Genomic DNA, 15,849 nt, shown 5'->3' with positions numbered 1-15,849 from the left:
CTTACTATTCATCTTAACTGTGTGTTTGTCAGTCTGCTGTCTCTTTGTGAGGTTCTACGGCCTTGATGAACAGCCTAAGAATCTCTGTGTTTCTTTATGGTGAAAGGAGAGAAAATGCCCACAGTGAACATCACATCACTTAGTGCTGGGCTCCGGTCACCAGGCAGGGCCACTGTAACTGCTTGGAATGCAGCACACAGTGTTCCTCTCCCTGTTTCTCCTTTGTGATTGACAGAAACCCAGCAGCTCCTGCACTGGATCCACGTCTCCCACCCGAGAGCTGTCTTCTGCTCCCCCCAACTCCAGTTCGAGGTGGGCAGAAAGCTGTTGTGAGCAGGAAAACCAACATGCACATATTTATTGAGTCCGGGCTTCAGGTGAGCATTAAAGTGCAATTTGCTACCCACAGTGAGTATGCTAAATTTCCAGTACTGCTCATTTCCACTGTAAACGCCTTACCATAAGTAAATTATGAGTTTTTTAAAAGGCGAATTGGCCCATTTACCCTTTTCTCTCTTCCAGTACTTATTTTGATGATATAACTGTCTCAGAATTAATGATTCTGACCTAACATTTATTATGGGTTCACTGTTGTTTTGTATAGGCAGCTCTAAATTTGTTTTGAATTTTTTTTTAAAGCCGTGAGCTTCTAAAAACAAAAATTTGATCATTTATTTCCTTTTAAAAGCCTTCATTGGCTCCCAGTTTTCCTAAGAGCCCAGTCCTCCTTCTGGGCTATGAGGGCCTAGCCTCCTGTTGCACCACTGCAACACAGCCCAACCCCCCGGCTTCTGTTCTGTAGTCCCCACACTCTTCCCACTCCAGGACCTCACCCCCTGCTCCTCCCTTTGCCGGGGTCCTCCCAGAAGTCTCAAAGCACACCGCGTTAACAGTTAATTAATTATTTTGAGTCTGCCTTCCTGACTGAGCTCCATTATGCAGGGACCATGTTCATCTTGATCACTGCTGTGTCCTGGGTGCAGAGCCAGCGCCTGAATCAAAGTAAATGCTGAGTAATCACTTGGTAAATGAACTTAGCGTCTCACCTGCACCCTGAGCTCCCACTTCCCTCACTTACAAGAGAGTCTCCCAGGCTCTTTTCCATTCCTTCAGAATTTCTGTCACATTAGACAGAAGCATCTTAATGTTTCATGCTTGTCTTTAAAATCATTTCACCTTTACCTAACTCAGTTGGTCTTAGGAGCAACTGGTGTGAAATATCGTTTTTAATCTTTTAGCTGCTACATCTGAGTCTGAAGACTTCCAAGATCAAGTCTTCAAGTGAACCTATTCTGGAAATGTTGGATCCTTTTGTCTCTCTCCTCATAGACTGCCTGGTTTCTATGGACGTGAAGGTGAGTTTTGTTCCTTCACAAGAGCCGTGTCATACAAAATATCCAGAACTTCAAGGCCTGTTCTTTACAAGATGATTGAGTTTTTAAGTGGATTTACGATATTATCAACTCCCTCTGTTCCCTGCATTACATTGCTTTTCAGTGTAATAATCCCATGTATTTGGATAGCCGTTAACAGTTTTACAGGCCCTGGAACATCCATTACTTATTTCATTTGATCCTCAAAACAGCATGATGAGGGTGAGTAGTATGGTCCCGAGTCAGCTGTAATCATCTTTATCGTCCTTGATACTACTGCCCCCCACTGGTGTGAATCCTCATAGTGACCCATGAGGTACATATTATTAATGCTTCTGTTTTATCAAAGAGAAAACTAGGCCTTGGGCTAAGTGACTCGGCCCGGATCACAGACCTCGTATATGAGCCTCAGTCTGTCAGACTCCAGAACCTACACTTCTCCCATTTCCCAATTTCCTTTCTTACAGTGAAGGTGCCAGGAGGCTAAGTAATCTCTCTGTAGTCAAATAGCTAATAAACTGCAGAGCTTGGGATATGAGCCCTGGCCTTTCCGACTCCCAAGGCCTTTCCTTTGTCTTCATCTAATTCAGTCCAAAAAGACCATTACAGCAACCAGAAGGCATGGGTCTGTTAGGTAGAGCCGAACTAGGTGATGTCAGCAATCTCTAAGGTTTAGCCCCGACGTTCAGGGGTTCTCATGTAATTGCTTGGTTCCAGCATATGTTTTTCATATCTTTTACACAGCACTTAACTATATTAAAGTCTGTAATGTATTGTTCCCATGCTTAGTTTCTGAGCCAGCTGTCTGTTCCTTAAATAGAGGGATGGTGTGGGGTGCCTGTCTCAGTTGGTTGAGCATTCAACTCTTGATCCGAAGGTCGTGAGTTCAAGCCCCACACCGGGCATGGAGCCTACTTAGTAAAATTAAAAATTAAAAAAAGAATGAAAATAGGGGGGCGGTGTTCTCTTTATCTTTGTATTTCTAATATTTAGAATGCCTTGTATACATATGCTTAGAATGGATTAAAGTACCAGTCTAGAAAATAGAAGTCATTTATAACGTATTTTTCCACACACAAAACAAAGGTGCTAAAATTGGCCAGCCCATCCAATCTTTTACTTGTACAGGTTAAGAATATACTGACCACTTTTTCTTGTTTGCTTGGGATATATCTTTACTTGCCATGGAGAAGCAGTAAGTTCTACCACAGAGAAAAGGAAACCTCCCTCTCTTCTTAGGCTTTTGGTACAGTTCTTCCAGACTGAGCTGGGCAGAGTATTTTACTCTTTCAGCTTGATCACTTTTAGAGCCTACATAGCGTTGGGTGCTGGGTTATTGGATTTGGTCACTACACAGGTTGATTGGTTTTATTTTTGTTTTTCAGGTGATCACAGGTGCTTTACAATGCCTGATCTGGGTCTTGAGGTTCCCTCTGCCTTCCATAGAAACAAAAGCAGAACAGCTGACCAAACACCTTTTCCTTTTGCTGAAGGACTATGCAAAACTTGGAGCTGCCAGGGGCCAGAACTTCCACCTGGTGGTAAATTGTTTCAAGGTGAGGTGTTTTCAATTGTACTTAAAATAGCCAGGACCAGAATTAACATCAAAATTATAGTATTCCCCATTATCCTGTGTGGTCTTGGTCAGAATTTTTTCCAGATTAGTTTACTAAGGCCAGAGGGTTGGTATCCTGTGTAAAAAAGCACTGATGTTGTGTTAAAACCATACCATTTCAATGAATCTTCATTTGTAAGATGTCCTGGTTATTAACCTCACCATTGTAATTTGTAGTGTGTGACCATACTTGTGAAGAAAGTGAAATCTTACCAGATAACTGAAAAGCAGCTTCAAGTTCTACTAGCATATGCTGAGGAAGACATTTATGATACTTCAAGACAGGCCACTGCATTTGGTCTTCTGAAGGTACGGTATCACAGCATGTTGGATTTTATACTTTTTGAGTCTTAGGTTAGATACTTAGAATAATGTGGAACATAATGTTTTGACTAGCTATAGATTTCCAAAATTAATTTGTAAACATTATGATATTGGTGGATAACATTATGATATTGATGGATAAACATTATGATTTTGGTGGATTAATTGTAAGTTAATATATCTACTTATTAAGATGTTTGAATATAAACTCCCTATCAGTACTTCCAGAGATTTTTATAAAGATATAGGAAAATACAGGAAAAAATACCATGCTTGTGGGGTGCCCGGGTGGCTCAGTTGGTTGAGCATCTGACTTCAGCTCAGGTCATGGTCCTGGGGTCCTGGGATCAAGCCCCGTATTGGGCTCCCTGCTCAGTGGGAGCCTGCTTCTCCCTCTGCCTCTTGTTTGTCACTCCCCCTGCTTGTGCTCTCTCACTCTGCCAAATAAGTGAATAAAATCTTAAAAACTAAAACACTATGCTTGTATTCATCGTATTGGACATTGGAGTTTTTTCCTTTATTTTTTAATATTGTAAAATATATATAAAACTTAAAATTCACCATTTTAAACATTTTTAAGTGTATGTTCTTTAGCTTTTGGTGATTACCTTCATTATTTTTGAGGTTACCTATGACTGCTTTAACATCAGGTCAGCTTACACCCATCTGCAGTAGAAGATGAAATGAGATGTCTTTTCCTTTTGTATCTTAGGCCATTTTATCAAGAAAGTTGTTGGTCCCGGAAATTGATGATGTCATGCGGAAAGTATCCAAGTTGGCAATTTCTGCACAAAGTGAACCTGTCAGAGTCCAGTGCAGACAGGTTTGTCGAGACACTTTATTCCCATGGGAAGGGTCGGGTCCTGTCTTCTCAGTTTGGTTTTTAGAGACATGTCAACATTGGCTGAATTCTGAAGATTATTTTGTGTCACGTGGTTGTTACTTAATTCTAAGACTCAGGAACCCATTTACTTATCAAGTATGAGGAGCAACTCTGCTTTGTCCTAAGGGCATTTTCAGTTAACAAAGAGCACTTTGAGTTATAGCCCATCACAAGTGGAATGTTTCAAATAGGTGAAGATGTTTTCCTTCTACAGCATAGTAGCCTGCCTCAAAGGTTTCCATCCCTTGGTTCAGTCAATTAATTGTGTGTATCACTGTGTGCCAGGTGCTGCTGGAAAAGCAGTCAACAAAATGTTTACAGTCTCTATCAATGAAATTTTTACAGTAGATAGCCACAAAGCAAAAATTCCACAGTTCTTTAATTACAGACCATCCTAAATGCCAGGAGGGGGAAAGCACTGTCATATTTCATCTTTTACAAGACACACCATTATTTATACACCTCAAAGAAAAAAATCTATGACACAGTGTAAGATGCCATCAATTTCAAGACATAGCCCAATTTCAGAGATGTTAAAATGAGAAAAACTGTGCCTTTTAGAATTGAGAAAATATGGAGGAGCATATGATCAGGTTGAGGACTACCCTAGTGTTAGAATCAGGGCTTTCCTGAGAATTGGCCTGTAAGCCAAAATGTGAAGGAAGAATAAGGCTTAGCTTTCTAGGTAAAAGGGGGTAGCCAGTGCTTGCAGAAGGTAAACCTCGAGGTCAGTAAGGGCCTCGCTTTTTGGAGGAGCTAAACAGAAGGAGCCAAGTCAGGCAGGATCTTATGCTCTTACTGAAGATTTTAGGGCTTTATACTACTAGCAGAAAGCTATTGAAGTCAAGGGAGGATAATGATGTGAGAAGATCTATCTGTATACATTTGTTCATCCGTGATATATGAGTGCATATCACATCCAGGACGTAGAAGGGTCTGAACTGGCAATAAAAACTCGGGGTTGAAGGAATCTGTGGGCTGCTAAGACAGCCACATTGGAAAGGGAGGAAGCAGGTCTCTAGAAAAAGTTTCCTTGAGTTGGTTAGGAAGAAGGAGGGCCAGATGTTACTTATCAAACTCTAGCTATGTGTCCAGAACTTTACATACATGACTTCCATTTGTAGTTACCCTTCAGAAGAAATAATACCCCCATTTTATGGGCTATTATGAAAATTATTATGGGGTATTATGAAAAAAACAGGCCTTAAAAAGTATAATGATGTGCCTTAGCTTTTGCAGTTTATTAATAAAGGAGGCTGACTAGTATTATAATGGCTTGAAAACAGAGCCTTTTCATGCAAATAGACTAGGCATGGAATTCTGGCATTGTCAGATGAGCAAGTTAACTTGCCTCTCTGTGCTATCGTGCTTCTCAGCATCTGTAAAATGGGGTTACTTATCCCCTACCTTCTAAGGGAGTGATGACAGTTAACTGAGAAACACTTAGTACAATGTTTGGCATATAGAAGAGATTTAATAAATGAAATAGTTACTCTGGTCAGTATTAATATTATCCTCACTGTCATTCTTATTCATGGGGAAATCCAGGGTTGAACCATAGTCCATACTGAATCCACCACAGCACGCCACCTATGGAAGAGAGGTGCTCCCTACAAGTGAGCGTAGATTTGGAGCCCAAAACAACCATGCCAGTGGTAGGCCAGGACTTGAGTCTTAAGCAGGCACGTGGGGTAGGACCTGAGTAAGCCAGGTCAGAGGAGAAAGGAAAGTACATTGTTGATTCTGAAGGCAGGCTTCACCTGATTGATTACTCTTACGAAAAGCCTTTATAACTTAACAGTGTGTCTTAGGAAGCAGGGATCCTGGAGAGACAGGACCCAAATAATCATCTGTGTGACTTCTGTTCCTAGGTTTTTCTGAAATATATTCTTGACTATCCCTTGGGTGACAAACTGAGACCAAACTTGGAATTCGTGCTTGCTCAACTGAAGTAAGTTTAAGCCATAAACTACACAGGGACAAAGAGTTAGTATCCTCTCTCATTTTAATGTGGCAGCTGTCTTAAAAATGACAAAACCTAAACTTGATGGCACCTTCTCTAAGGGTTTTACCCTGTGCATCATGGACTTGATTATCAAACAATGTGCATGGCTTCCTTGACAGTTCTCTGAAGGCTGCTTTTCGAATTCAGTCTGAGCATTGATTTTCATTAGCGTCTACTTAAGGAGAATGGTAAAAAAAAAATCTAACAAAATTACATTTAAAGCTGTATGGTAGCATGATAGATATATATAAACATTAAAGTTGGGAAAATGGAGTTTTTTCCACTTTTTAAGAAATAGATGAACACCTTAAAACAATGTTTAAAATTTTTAAAAACAATTATTGGTAAATGTAAAAGATACTAACGAGTCTGTCTAACCTTCTTGCCCTAGTTATGAACATGAGACTGGGAGAGAGTCTGCTTTGGAAATGATCTCCTGTCTCTTTGACACATTCCCTCAGGTACCTTGAATCACAAACTGTGTGTGTGTGTTCCCCTTGCGCCCTGGGAGCCACAGTCCTCCCATCTGAGCACCTGTGAGAATCCCAGTCTGAGTATGCTCATAACTGCCTGTTTTCTTTTAGGGACTGCTCCATGAGAACTGTGGAATGTTCTTCATTCCTCTTTGTCTAATGATGGTGAATGATGACTCGGCCATGTGCAAAAAGATGGCATCCATGACAATCAAATCCTTACTCAGTAAAATCAACCTTGAGAAAAAAGATTGGCTTTTTGATATGGTTACCACCTGGTTTGGAGCAAAAAAGGTTAGCGTTGCTTTTAGTCATATTTCAATGAAAAGTCTTAGTTTTTGGTGTTTTAAGTAAGAATACATATGTAGTCCCACTACATGATTGTCGGCCAGTTACATTGCCCCATGAGTGGATCATTTATATACTTAACCAGTCCCCATTGATGAATCTTTGTTTTCAGTTTTGCTTATTCAGCTAATGAAATATAATTTTTGTCAGTGATTGTATCCCATTGCTGACTCTACCACCTTCATCAGTGGCCTGTGTTTGTGGAATATAAATAATGTATGTCCTATCTTAATATTGGCTTTAAGTATTAAAGTCAGAATGGGGAATGGAGGTACTGTATGAAATTTATTTCCTTTTTTTAATTAAAATTTTTTATTTCTGAAGTATAATTGACATACATGTTATATTAGTTTCAAGCATACAACATAATGATTTCACAGTTCTTTACATTATTTGTTACTTAACCATGATTTTTTTTTTTTAACTTAAAATGGGAAGGTATTAATAGGTAATGATGAGTTCCATTTTTTTTTAATGTTATTCTTGGGTATGAAGACTTCTCCATATTCTTCATGTTAGCCTCCAAAGATCCATATTCTGTTGATTTCTGGCATCATAAAGAGATATTGAGGATAAAGTCACGCCCACCTTCATTTTATGATTTTGGAAATGGCCTCCCAAGTTGTGTTAACATTGTCTTCTGGTGGTTTATATTTGGTAGAGATTAAATAGACAACTGGCTGCCCTCATCTGTGGCCTGTTTGTGGAAACTGAAGGAGTCTCTTTTGAGAGAAGACTTGGAACTATTCTTCCTGTGATCGAAAAGGAAATTGATCCTGAAAACTTTAAAGATGTAAGTAATTTGCCAAAGAATAAAACTTGTGCTAATTTTTGTAGTTTTACTTGAGGTGGCATAGCTAATAGATTAAATATTATTTGTGTTCAAAAAATGTTACTAATGAAAGCAAGAATATAGTGTAGTTGGGGGGGAAGAAGAATTGTGTAGTTGAATCTTTTTTTTTTTAATGAGGTTTAAAGTAAGTTATCTTCCTTAGTATATGAAGAGTGAAATTTCTCCTGCATGGTTGATTTCACCAGACCACCACCAACCACTCTACACTTAGCAACATATGGAGACATTTTTTTGTTTGTCCCAACTGGAGGGTGGAGGCTGCCACTAACATCTAGTGGGCAGAGGCCAGGAATGCTGCAGATCATTCCACAGAGCACAGGGCATCTCCCATAACAGAATTATCTGACCCAAAATGTCAGTTGATGTTGAGAAAACCTGGTACAGATCTACATGCTGGAGTAAAAACATCCATCAGAAACTTTTGAAATTATCGTACTTGATTTACATTCATCCTGTTTTTAGATCATGGAAGAGACTGAAGAAAAAGCGGCAGATCGCCTTCTGTTTAGTTTTCTTACGTTGATTAGTAAACTCATCAAGGAATGTAATATCATTCAGTTTACCAAGCCCTCTGAGACGCTGAATAAAATCTGGAGTAAGTGTTCCCCTTTTATTTAAAGTTAAAAACAAACACATTAGTTGTAATAGAATTATTGAAAACGGATTTGGGAAATTAGAATATGAACACTTAGAAAGTATATAATGTCAGGGAAAAGGTCCATGAGAAAAAGATTTAAAAGGCCCTTTCAAATTGATTACAGTGAAAACGTTTCTTTGTAAGAAAAGTTATACATATTTATGACTTCACAAGTAATACATTTCATTATCTTGTTTGTACCTAAATAAGAATATTATTATACCATAACACACTTAGTAGCTGGTTTTTTAAAATAGCTATAAATAATCCACCATGCAAATGTGCCATGATTTAGTAAACCATTTAACTTCTCTGGGACATTTATTATATATCACTCTTTATATGAAAAATAAGATCCTAGAATTTTTTTGTTTAACATACTCAATTTTGATTGTCTATAGGAAATAGACATTAGAATGAAAGCTTTAAGTACAGTTGCAAAGTTACTATATGGCCCACTCTGGTATGACTTCACTGAGGCATGTCCAGATTGTTACAAAATAGAATACACAGAGAACAAAAGTAAAACCCTGTTAATGACTAAAACTCAGATATGACATGATTCATCCAGAATTTTAATCCTGTTCCCTAAAACCCATAAGGCTTTTCAGATTGGGCATGTAACTCAGGAGTATAAGCTTTAGGGTCAAATCAAGTTGGGGCCCAGGCCTGGTTTTGCCTGTTACAGTTGGCACATTAGCTAGCCCATCTGAAAGCTTTCCTCATGTTTAAAATGTAACTGACAATTTTGATGTCACATAACTATTATGAGGTCTAAACAAGATAATTTATCTAACACACTTAGTCCTGTGCCTGGCACACATAAAGCCTCAAGAAATCAATAATAACTTTCCACTGATTTCAAGAAATATTAGAAACAAATGTGTGCCTATATGCATTATTTATGTTACTTAATTTAGAAATTGTAAATGTTACAGCCACCTTATCTCCTTTGAACCTGAAACTAATTCTAATAGAACAGGTCTGTTTCTGGGCTTACTCGTACCTCTTTCGTCATTCACCATGTTAGGAGTTGGTTTTCTAGTTGTTTCCAGTGTTTCACCACCTCACTTACCCCTAGCTTCTTGAAAGCTTCTGGAAAACAGTGACTGTTTTGTCCATCTTTGGTTCCTAAATCCAAGCACATAATAGATAACGAATGCCTACACTAATCACATTTACCACCAAAGAGTCAGGAAAGTTGAAACATCTGAAAATGCATTTTGGTTCCCTTAGGTTATGTGCACTGTCACCTGAGACATCCACACAGCTGGGTGTGGCTCACTGCAGCCCAGATTTTTGGATTACTCTTTGCCTCTTGCCAACCAGAGGAACTTATTAGAAGACATAAGGCCAAAAAAACTAAAAAGAAACTCTCAGGACCTGAAGCAATAAGGTTCTTAACAAATGACCTTGAACAAAAGGTAAAGTTTCCCTAAAACCTTTTTCTTTTCTTTGTGATCTACATGAGATGTTCATTCTGCTTCATGTAACTGTCTTGGGGTTCGTCCTTGGGGGAAACTCTTTTTAACAGCTGACTTGTTGCACATGTTATTCTATTAGAGTAGTGGGAACTAGAGAGTTCAAGGCCAAGGTTTTCCAAAATAATTTATAGACTATCCATCTAGTCAGACTTCTGCTTAATCGATCCTGCGTCCTAAATGAGTTGGTGTTCATGAAAATATTAGTGAGAAACCATGTTGTATCCATCTCCGAATTCCTAGGGCCTAAAACGATGCATGACTCATAGTAGGAACTTTATAAATACTAAACAAGTAGAAGATGGAAGGGAAGGAAAGAAGGGAAAAAATACTGGAATGTTGTCAAGTTTTCTACGAATGATCTGAAGGATTGTATCACCCTAGAGCTTGAAAGTATCCCATTTTTTTGAGCTGAAGTCCCTTGGGGCAGGTAGAAGGAGATGGATCTTCCCTCTCCAGACTTGTACAAGTCATTCAGAGCAAAATCAAGCATCTCAGTTGCCTTATTATGGGTAGTTACTTCGAGTTTTTAAAAACAATGAAAAGTATCCTGCATTGTGTCTGCCAATGTCCATTTTCTTTTCACAGATGAAAAGTATTTCCCTAGCCTCTTGCCATCAGTTGCATTCCAAATTCTTAGATCAGTCTCTAGGAGAGCAGGTAAGTATTGTCATCATTCTGGTTTAATATAAGGGATAATCTACCAAGTCTAGGAATAGGCTTACATTTCGTATTTGTTTGTTTTCCTATTTTTTTTTTTAAGACTTTATTTATCCATTTGGCAGACAGAGATCGCAAGTAGGCAGAGAGAGAGAAGGAAGAAGGCTCCCCACGGAGCAAAGAGCCCAATGCGGGGCTTGACCCCAGGACCCTGGGATCATGACCCGAGCTGAAGGCAGAGGCTTTAATCCACTGAGCCTCCCAGGCACCCCTTGTTTTCCTATTTTAATGCTTCGGGTATTAAATGAAATAAAGACATAACACTGAAATACATGTTCAGTTATCATATAAATCTAATCAGTTCCGGGATCCATGTTGGGGGTATTCTTGGCTTCATTTAAAATTCCCAATAAAGGTGATACAGTAGGAAGCTATTAATCTTTCCGTGTTCAGTTTTAAGAACTATTCCACATTGTGACCAAAGCTTTGAAGAGTATTAGTTGGTTGACTGAGTTGATTGATTGTTCATGTAATAACATGAACAGTAACTATATTTCCTTCCCTTAGCCCTGGAAGCTGAAAAGAAAGTCATAATGGTCATGATACAGTGTGGTCTGAGAATAGTCTATCCCTAACAGAAGGCAGATAAGTCACTAAAAAGTTTTAGGGGTTTTCATATGATAAAATGTTACTATAAGTAAAATGTAAATAGGGAAGCATTTATAAATATGCAGCAGATATAAATAACTTTTGATTAGGGTCTACTGTTACCTTTTTTTTTTAAAAGATTTGTTCCCTTTATTTTTAATCTCCTTTGATAAAGCCATTGGGTTGGTAGATGATGAGATGACATAGCTGTGGTATCTGGTTATGAGCAAGGCATTTGATCATGACTCTTGTCGTTATGGACGAGATGGAACAGCAGTATAGATTAAGTGACGGGACAATGGAAACTGAACGCTGTATCCAAAGAGCGATCTCAAGTAGCATGCCTTGAGACCCTGACACTTCTATCACTTCCTCATGAAAATATAGCATGCTTCATTATATGGCAGGGCCAGAAAAAGAATGGAAAGCTGTTTGGTGGATAGCAAAGTGAGACCGGAGAAATCCTGCAGGGTAGTAGCAGGTGGGGTCTCATATAATGCCAGTCTTTTTTTTTTTTTTTTTCTAAGATTTTATTTATTTATATTTGAAAGAGAGAGAATAAGAGAGCAAGCATGAGAAGGGGGAGGGGGGCAGAGGGGCAAACAGACTCCTTGCTGAGAAGGAGCCTGCTGTGGGACTTGATCCCAGGACTCCAGGATCATGACCTAAGCTGAAGGCAGTTGCTTAACCAACTGAGCCACCCAGGTGCCCCATACAATACCCATCTTTTTTTTTTTTTTTTTTAAGGATTTTGTTTATTTAACAGAGATCACAAGCAGGCAGAGAAGCAGGCGGGGGGTTTGGGGGGAAGCAGGCTCCCCACCAAGCAGAGAGATCCGGATACGGAGCTCGATCCCAGGACCTCGGAATCATGACCCGAGCCGAAGGCAGAGGTTTCAACCCACTGAGCCACCCAGGCACCCCTACAATACCTATCTTAACAGAAGTTGACAGATAAAACTGTAGAAAGTTGGGACAAGGATTTACTAGTACTGACCCAGGATGAAAGAAATTACAGAATTTAGTTCCCTGTAATCTTAGGGTGAAATGGCTGCCACAAGGGCAAAAGGCCTCCAAAACTGGGACTGTCTTCAGGAAGGCCAATGTTCCAGAAAAAGGAAGTAATAATCTTGGTATGAATTCTTGATGGCCAGGCTTGCCTTGGACAATGCATGGGGTTCTGAGTCCTTCATTTAGGGGGAACTTTTGACACACAGCACCTCTAACAGAGCATCCAGGAAGATAAAGGAACCAAAAACCAACTTGGCTTCCTCCTTCACATAGTTAGTATGAAATATCTGTATCAGAGATTTCATGGAGTTCAATTAGGGACTCAATATATGGGTTCATTACTGTAAGTCTAAAATTTAGATCCCTGGGCTGTTTAACTGGATCAGATGGGATTTGAGGAGAAAGAGCTCAGTGCCTAAGAACGTAGGCTTTAATTCTAAAGACCTTTAAATCCTGGCTGACCACTTTCTTTGTCTTTGAGGGAGTCATTTAATAATTCTGAGCTGTGGTTTTCTCTCCTGATAATAGTACCTGATAGTGATATTTTGGAGTTGAATTAGAATGCTGTGTATAAAGTCATTGCTCAATACATGGAAACTTTTACATCTATGAAGAGATTTAATGGAGGAGGGATGAAAGCGCTCTTAAAAATGTAAATAGATAGTCTGGAATGAAATCGTTTGCTTAGTATTCTTTGTGACCTTAAGGGTAGAACTAGGCTAAGTAGATGAGTTAAATGAAAATGGGTTTGGATACACTATAAGGTAGATCTGAAGATTATCAAAATCTGGAACAGTCATCAGTTTAATAGTATAATACCCACTTACATTTTTTCCCCTTATTGTAGAATACCTATCTTTTACTAAGCTGTATTTATTTCAAAATCAAAGTCCCAATCCCTCCCTTTATCTCCCCCCCCCCTTTTTTTAAGGTTGTTAAGAATTTGCTATTTGTAGCCAAAGTCTTATATTTACTGGAACGTGAATCTGAAGATAAGCAAGGTGGGATAAAAGAAGACGTGGAAGAACACGAAACTTCAGGAGAGGGTGTGGCCACAGGGGAAGTAAAACAATCCAAGCCCTGTGCAGATGAGGAGGTGGACTCTGACAAAGAAGAGAACGAGGAGGCAAAGGAAGAACACAGCAAGCCAGCCACACTGCTGTGGTTGATCCAGAAGTTGTCCCGGATCGCGAAACTGGAGGCTGCCTATTCACCTAGAAACCCCTTAAAGGTGCGATGAATGTACAGAGTAACTGAAAGTAGTCATTTTAAAACAAAATACATTACAAAAAGCATTTTAGTGGTGTTAGTAATTCTCCCAAGTCTCTAGGAAATTTTTAACCCAAAACTGATTCAGTAATATCTACCCCAATAGAGACCTTGTTTTCTAAGTTAACTGTTTGTATGGCTACAGTAAGACAAACACTTCAAATGAACAATGAATGATCTCTACTTCCAGAGAACGTGCATCTTGAAGTTTCTCGGAGCTGTAGCGATGGATCTTGGAGTAGACAAGGTGAAGCCGTATCTCCCAGTGATCTTAGCTCCTCTGTTCCGAGAACTGAACAGCACATACTCGGACCAGGGTAACTGCAGCCTGTCTTTGAATACTTGCACCTCAGGAATCTTCACTTCTTTCCTGAATGCTTCCTTCTTCCTCCCTCTTTGCCAGAGTTTAAGAAAACTTGATAGGAATCAAAACAATTAGTAGCAAACAAATAAGGCATATTTGACTGCTTTCTATGTGCTTTCTTGTGTTGTGAATGTTTCTCTCCTAAAAGAGGTTTTATACCTAAGCATAGGTTAAATATTCAAAGAAATATAACTTGAAGTAGTTCTAAACCTCATGCTGCTGTGGACAATAATGAGTAATAAACTGTATATTCTCTTATTGTGAATTATAAAGCCAAAGTTGAAATATTTTTTTAAAGATTTTGAGAGAGCACAAGCAGGGAGGTGGGGCAGAGGGAGAGCCGACTCCCTGCTGAGCAGGGAGCTCCATGTGGGGCTTGATTCCAGGACCCTGAGATCATGACCTGAGCTGAAGGCAGACACACTTGAGGCAGCAGCTTAACCCACTGAGCCACTCAGGTGCCCCAAAAGTGTGAAATATTTTTACTTTTCCTATTTTTCATTTTTCTTGCCTGGGCATTTGGTGCATTTCCCTCACGGATCCTAAATGGTCTCTCTAGATAGTAGAAAAGAGACCAGAGGTAAAGTAGATAGTAAGTTTTAAAACAAAACAAAGTGAATGTCAAAGCAGGAGCTATTTCAGTCTTGCAACCTAGAGAAAACTTGTTTCCTCTCAAGAGGAAAAAGCAATGGTCAAGGCCAGGTCTGCTTTGGTTCTCCTCACCCAGCATTTTATTGAGTCCCTAATATTTGCCAGGCACTGGAGGTTCAATGGTAGAAAGGAGTCTACTCCCCATCTTCAAGAAATCTGTAATCTAGGGCGCCTGGGTGGCTCAGTGTGTTAGGCCGCTGCCTTTGGCTCAGGTCATGATCTCAGGGTCCTGGGATCAAGGCCTGCATCAGGCTCTCTGCTCTGCAGGGAGCCTACTTCCTCTCTCTCTCTCTGCCTGCCTCTCTGCTACTTGTGATCTCTGTCTGTCAAATAAATAAATAAAATCTTAAAAAAAAAAAAAAAGGCTGTAATCTAGAACAGCTCCTGAAATTGAATACAAAAACCTGTGGGTCATTTGCATTTGGGAGACAGAAGGCAGGGAATGGTGGGAAAGCAAAGATTTTTGTCAGCTTCTCAGAGTCTTTGATCCCCCCCTCGAGAAAAGGTTACGGCCAGAGCTAAACATCTATGACCCATGAATTAGAGAGAGCCTAGAGACACACTTACCTTTCCCCATCCACACAAAGTTGAGGAGGCCAACAAAGTAACCCCAATTGTTTGTCAGGTTCTCAAATTAGTGTCTTCCAAGCCAGGATTCCGCTGGAAACTGGGCTTCATGGTCTGTGATCTCTTGGTGCATCCCAGAGGAGTCGTGCCTGGGACTGTCAGGCCCAACACCTCCATCCTCCCACCTCAGACACGTAAAGGCTGGATTTAGATCAGTGTTTAATGTTCAAGTAATAAAAAGTGATAATGCTCCAAGAGCTTAAATTTTGCATGTTGTTGGTTTTATAGATGTTCAAATGTGTCCTTTCCTACATGACTACCTCTGATTATTACTCTGTGTGTTATCAGATCCTCTGCTTAAGAATCTATCCCAGGAAATCATAGAATTACTCAAAAAGCTGGTTGGACTTGAGAGCTTCTCCTTAGCCTTTGCCTCAGTACAGAAGCAGGCTAATGAGAAAAGGGCACTCCGGAAAAAGAGGAAGGCTTTAGAGGTATGTCTGCTATTTGAAACTATGGTGTTCCTTAGACTTAGTATTTTTAACCAGGGGTATGTGCATGCATGTGTGTCACACTTACAGGCAGGAAAGAGGAACTGCCTGTGTTTGAGAAGTGGGGACTTTACAGCTGGGGCACCAGATTGTCTTTAATGGGAATGTGTTACATGTGTGATATTTAAAGGTGAAT

The 15,849-nt window shown here is 39.7% G+C and overlaps 1 protein-coding gene across 1 annotated transcript in view; it reads left to right on the top strand.

Moving 5' to 3' along the window:
* Window positions 1–15,849, top strand: part of UTP20 (UTP20 small subunit processome component) — a 100,150-nt gene that overhangs the window by 80,901 nt on the left and 3,400 nt on the right. The window contains exons 47-61 of the mRNA XM_032346617.1: window positions 236–377; window positions 1,239–1,355; window positions 2,759–2,929; window positions 3,166–3,297; window positions 4,025–4,135; window positions 6,067–6,146; window positions 6,592–6,661; window positions 6,785–6,967; window positions 7,683–7,814; window positions 8,337–8,469; window positions 9,748–9,935; window positions 10,581–10,652; window positions 13,243–13,542; window positions 13,771–13,897; window positions 15,511–15,656. Of these exons, the coding sequence (XP_032202508.1) occupies window positions 236–377; window positions 1,239–1,355; window positions 2,759–2,929; window positions 3,166–3,297; window positions 4,025–4,135; window positions 6,067–6,146; window positions 6,592–6,661; window positions 6,785–6,967; window positions 7,683–7,814; window positions 8,337–8,469; window positions 9,748–9,935; window positions 10,581–10,652; window positions 13,243–13,542; window positions 13,771–13,897; window positions 15,511–15,656 (2,104 nt within the window). The remainder of the gene's footprint in view (window positions 1–235; window positions 378–1,238; window positions 1,356–2,758; window positions 2,930–3,165; window positions 3,298–4,024; window positions 4,136–6,066; window positions 6,147–6,591; window positions 6,662–6,784; window positions 6,968–7,682; window positions 7,815–8,336; window positions 8,470–9,747; window positions 9,936–10,580; window positions 10,653–13,242; window positions 13,543–13,770; window positions 13,898–15,510; window positions 15,657–15,849) is intronic.

The sequence above is a fragment of the Mustela erminea genome, chromosome 6 (assembly GCF_009829155.1).
Source record: "Mustela erminea isolate mMusErm1 chromosome 6, mMusErm1.Pri, whole genome shotgun sequence".
Taxonomy (NCBI): Eukaryota; Metazoa; Chordata; class Mammalia; order Carnivora; family Mustelidae; genus Mustela; species Mustela erminea.
This window is presented reverse-complemented; position numbering and strand designations above follow the sequence as displayed.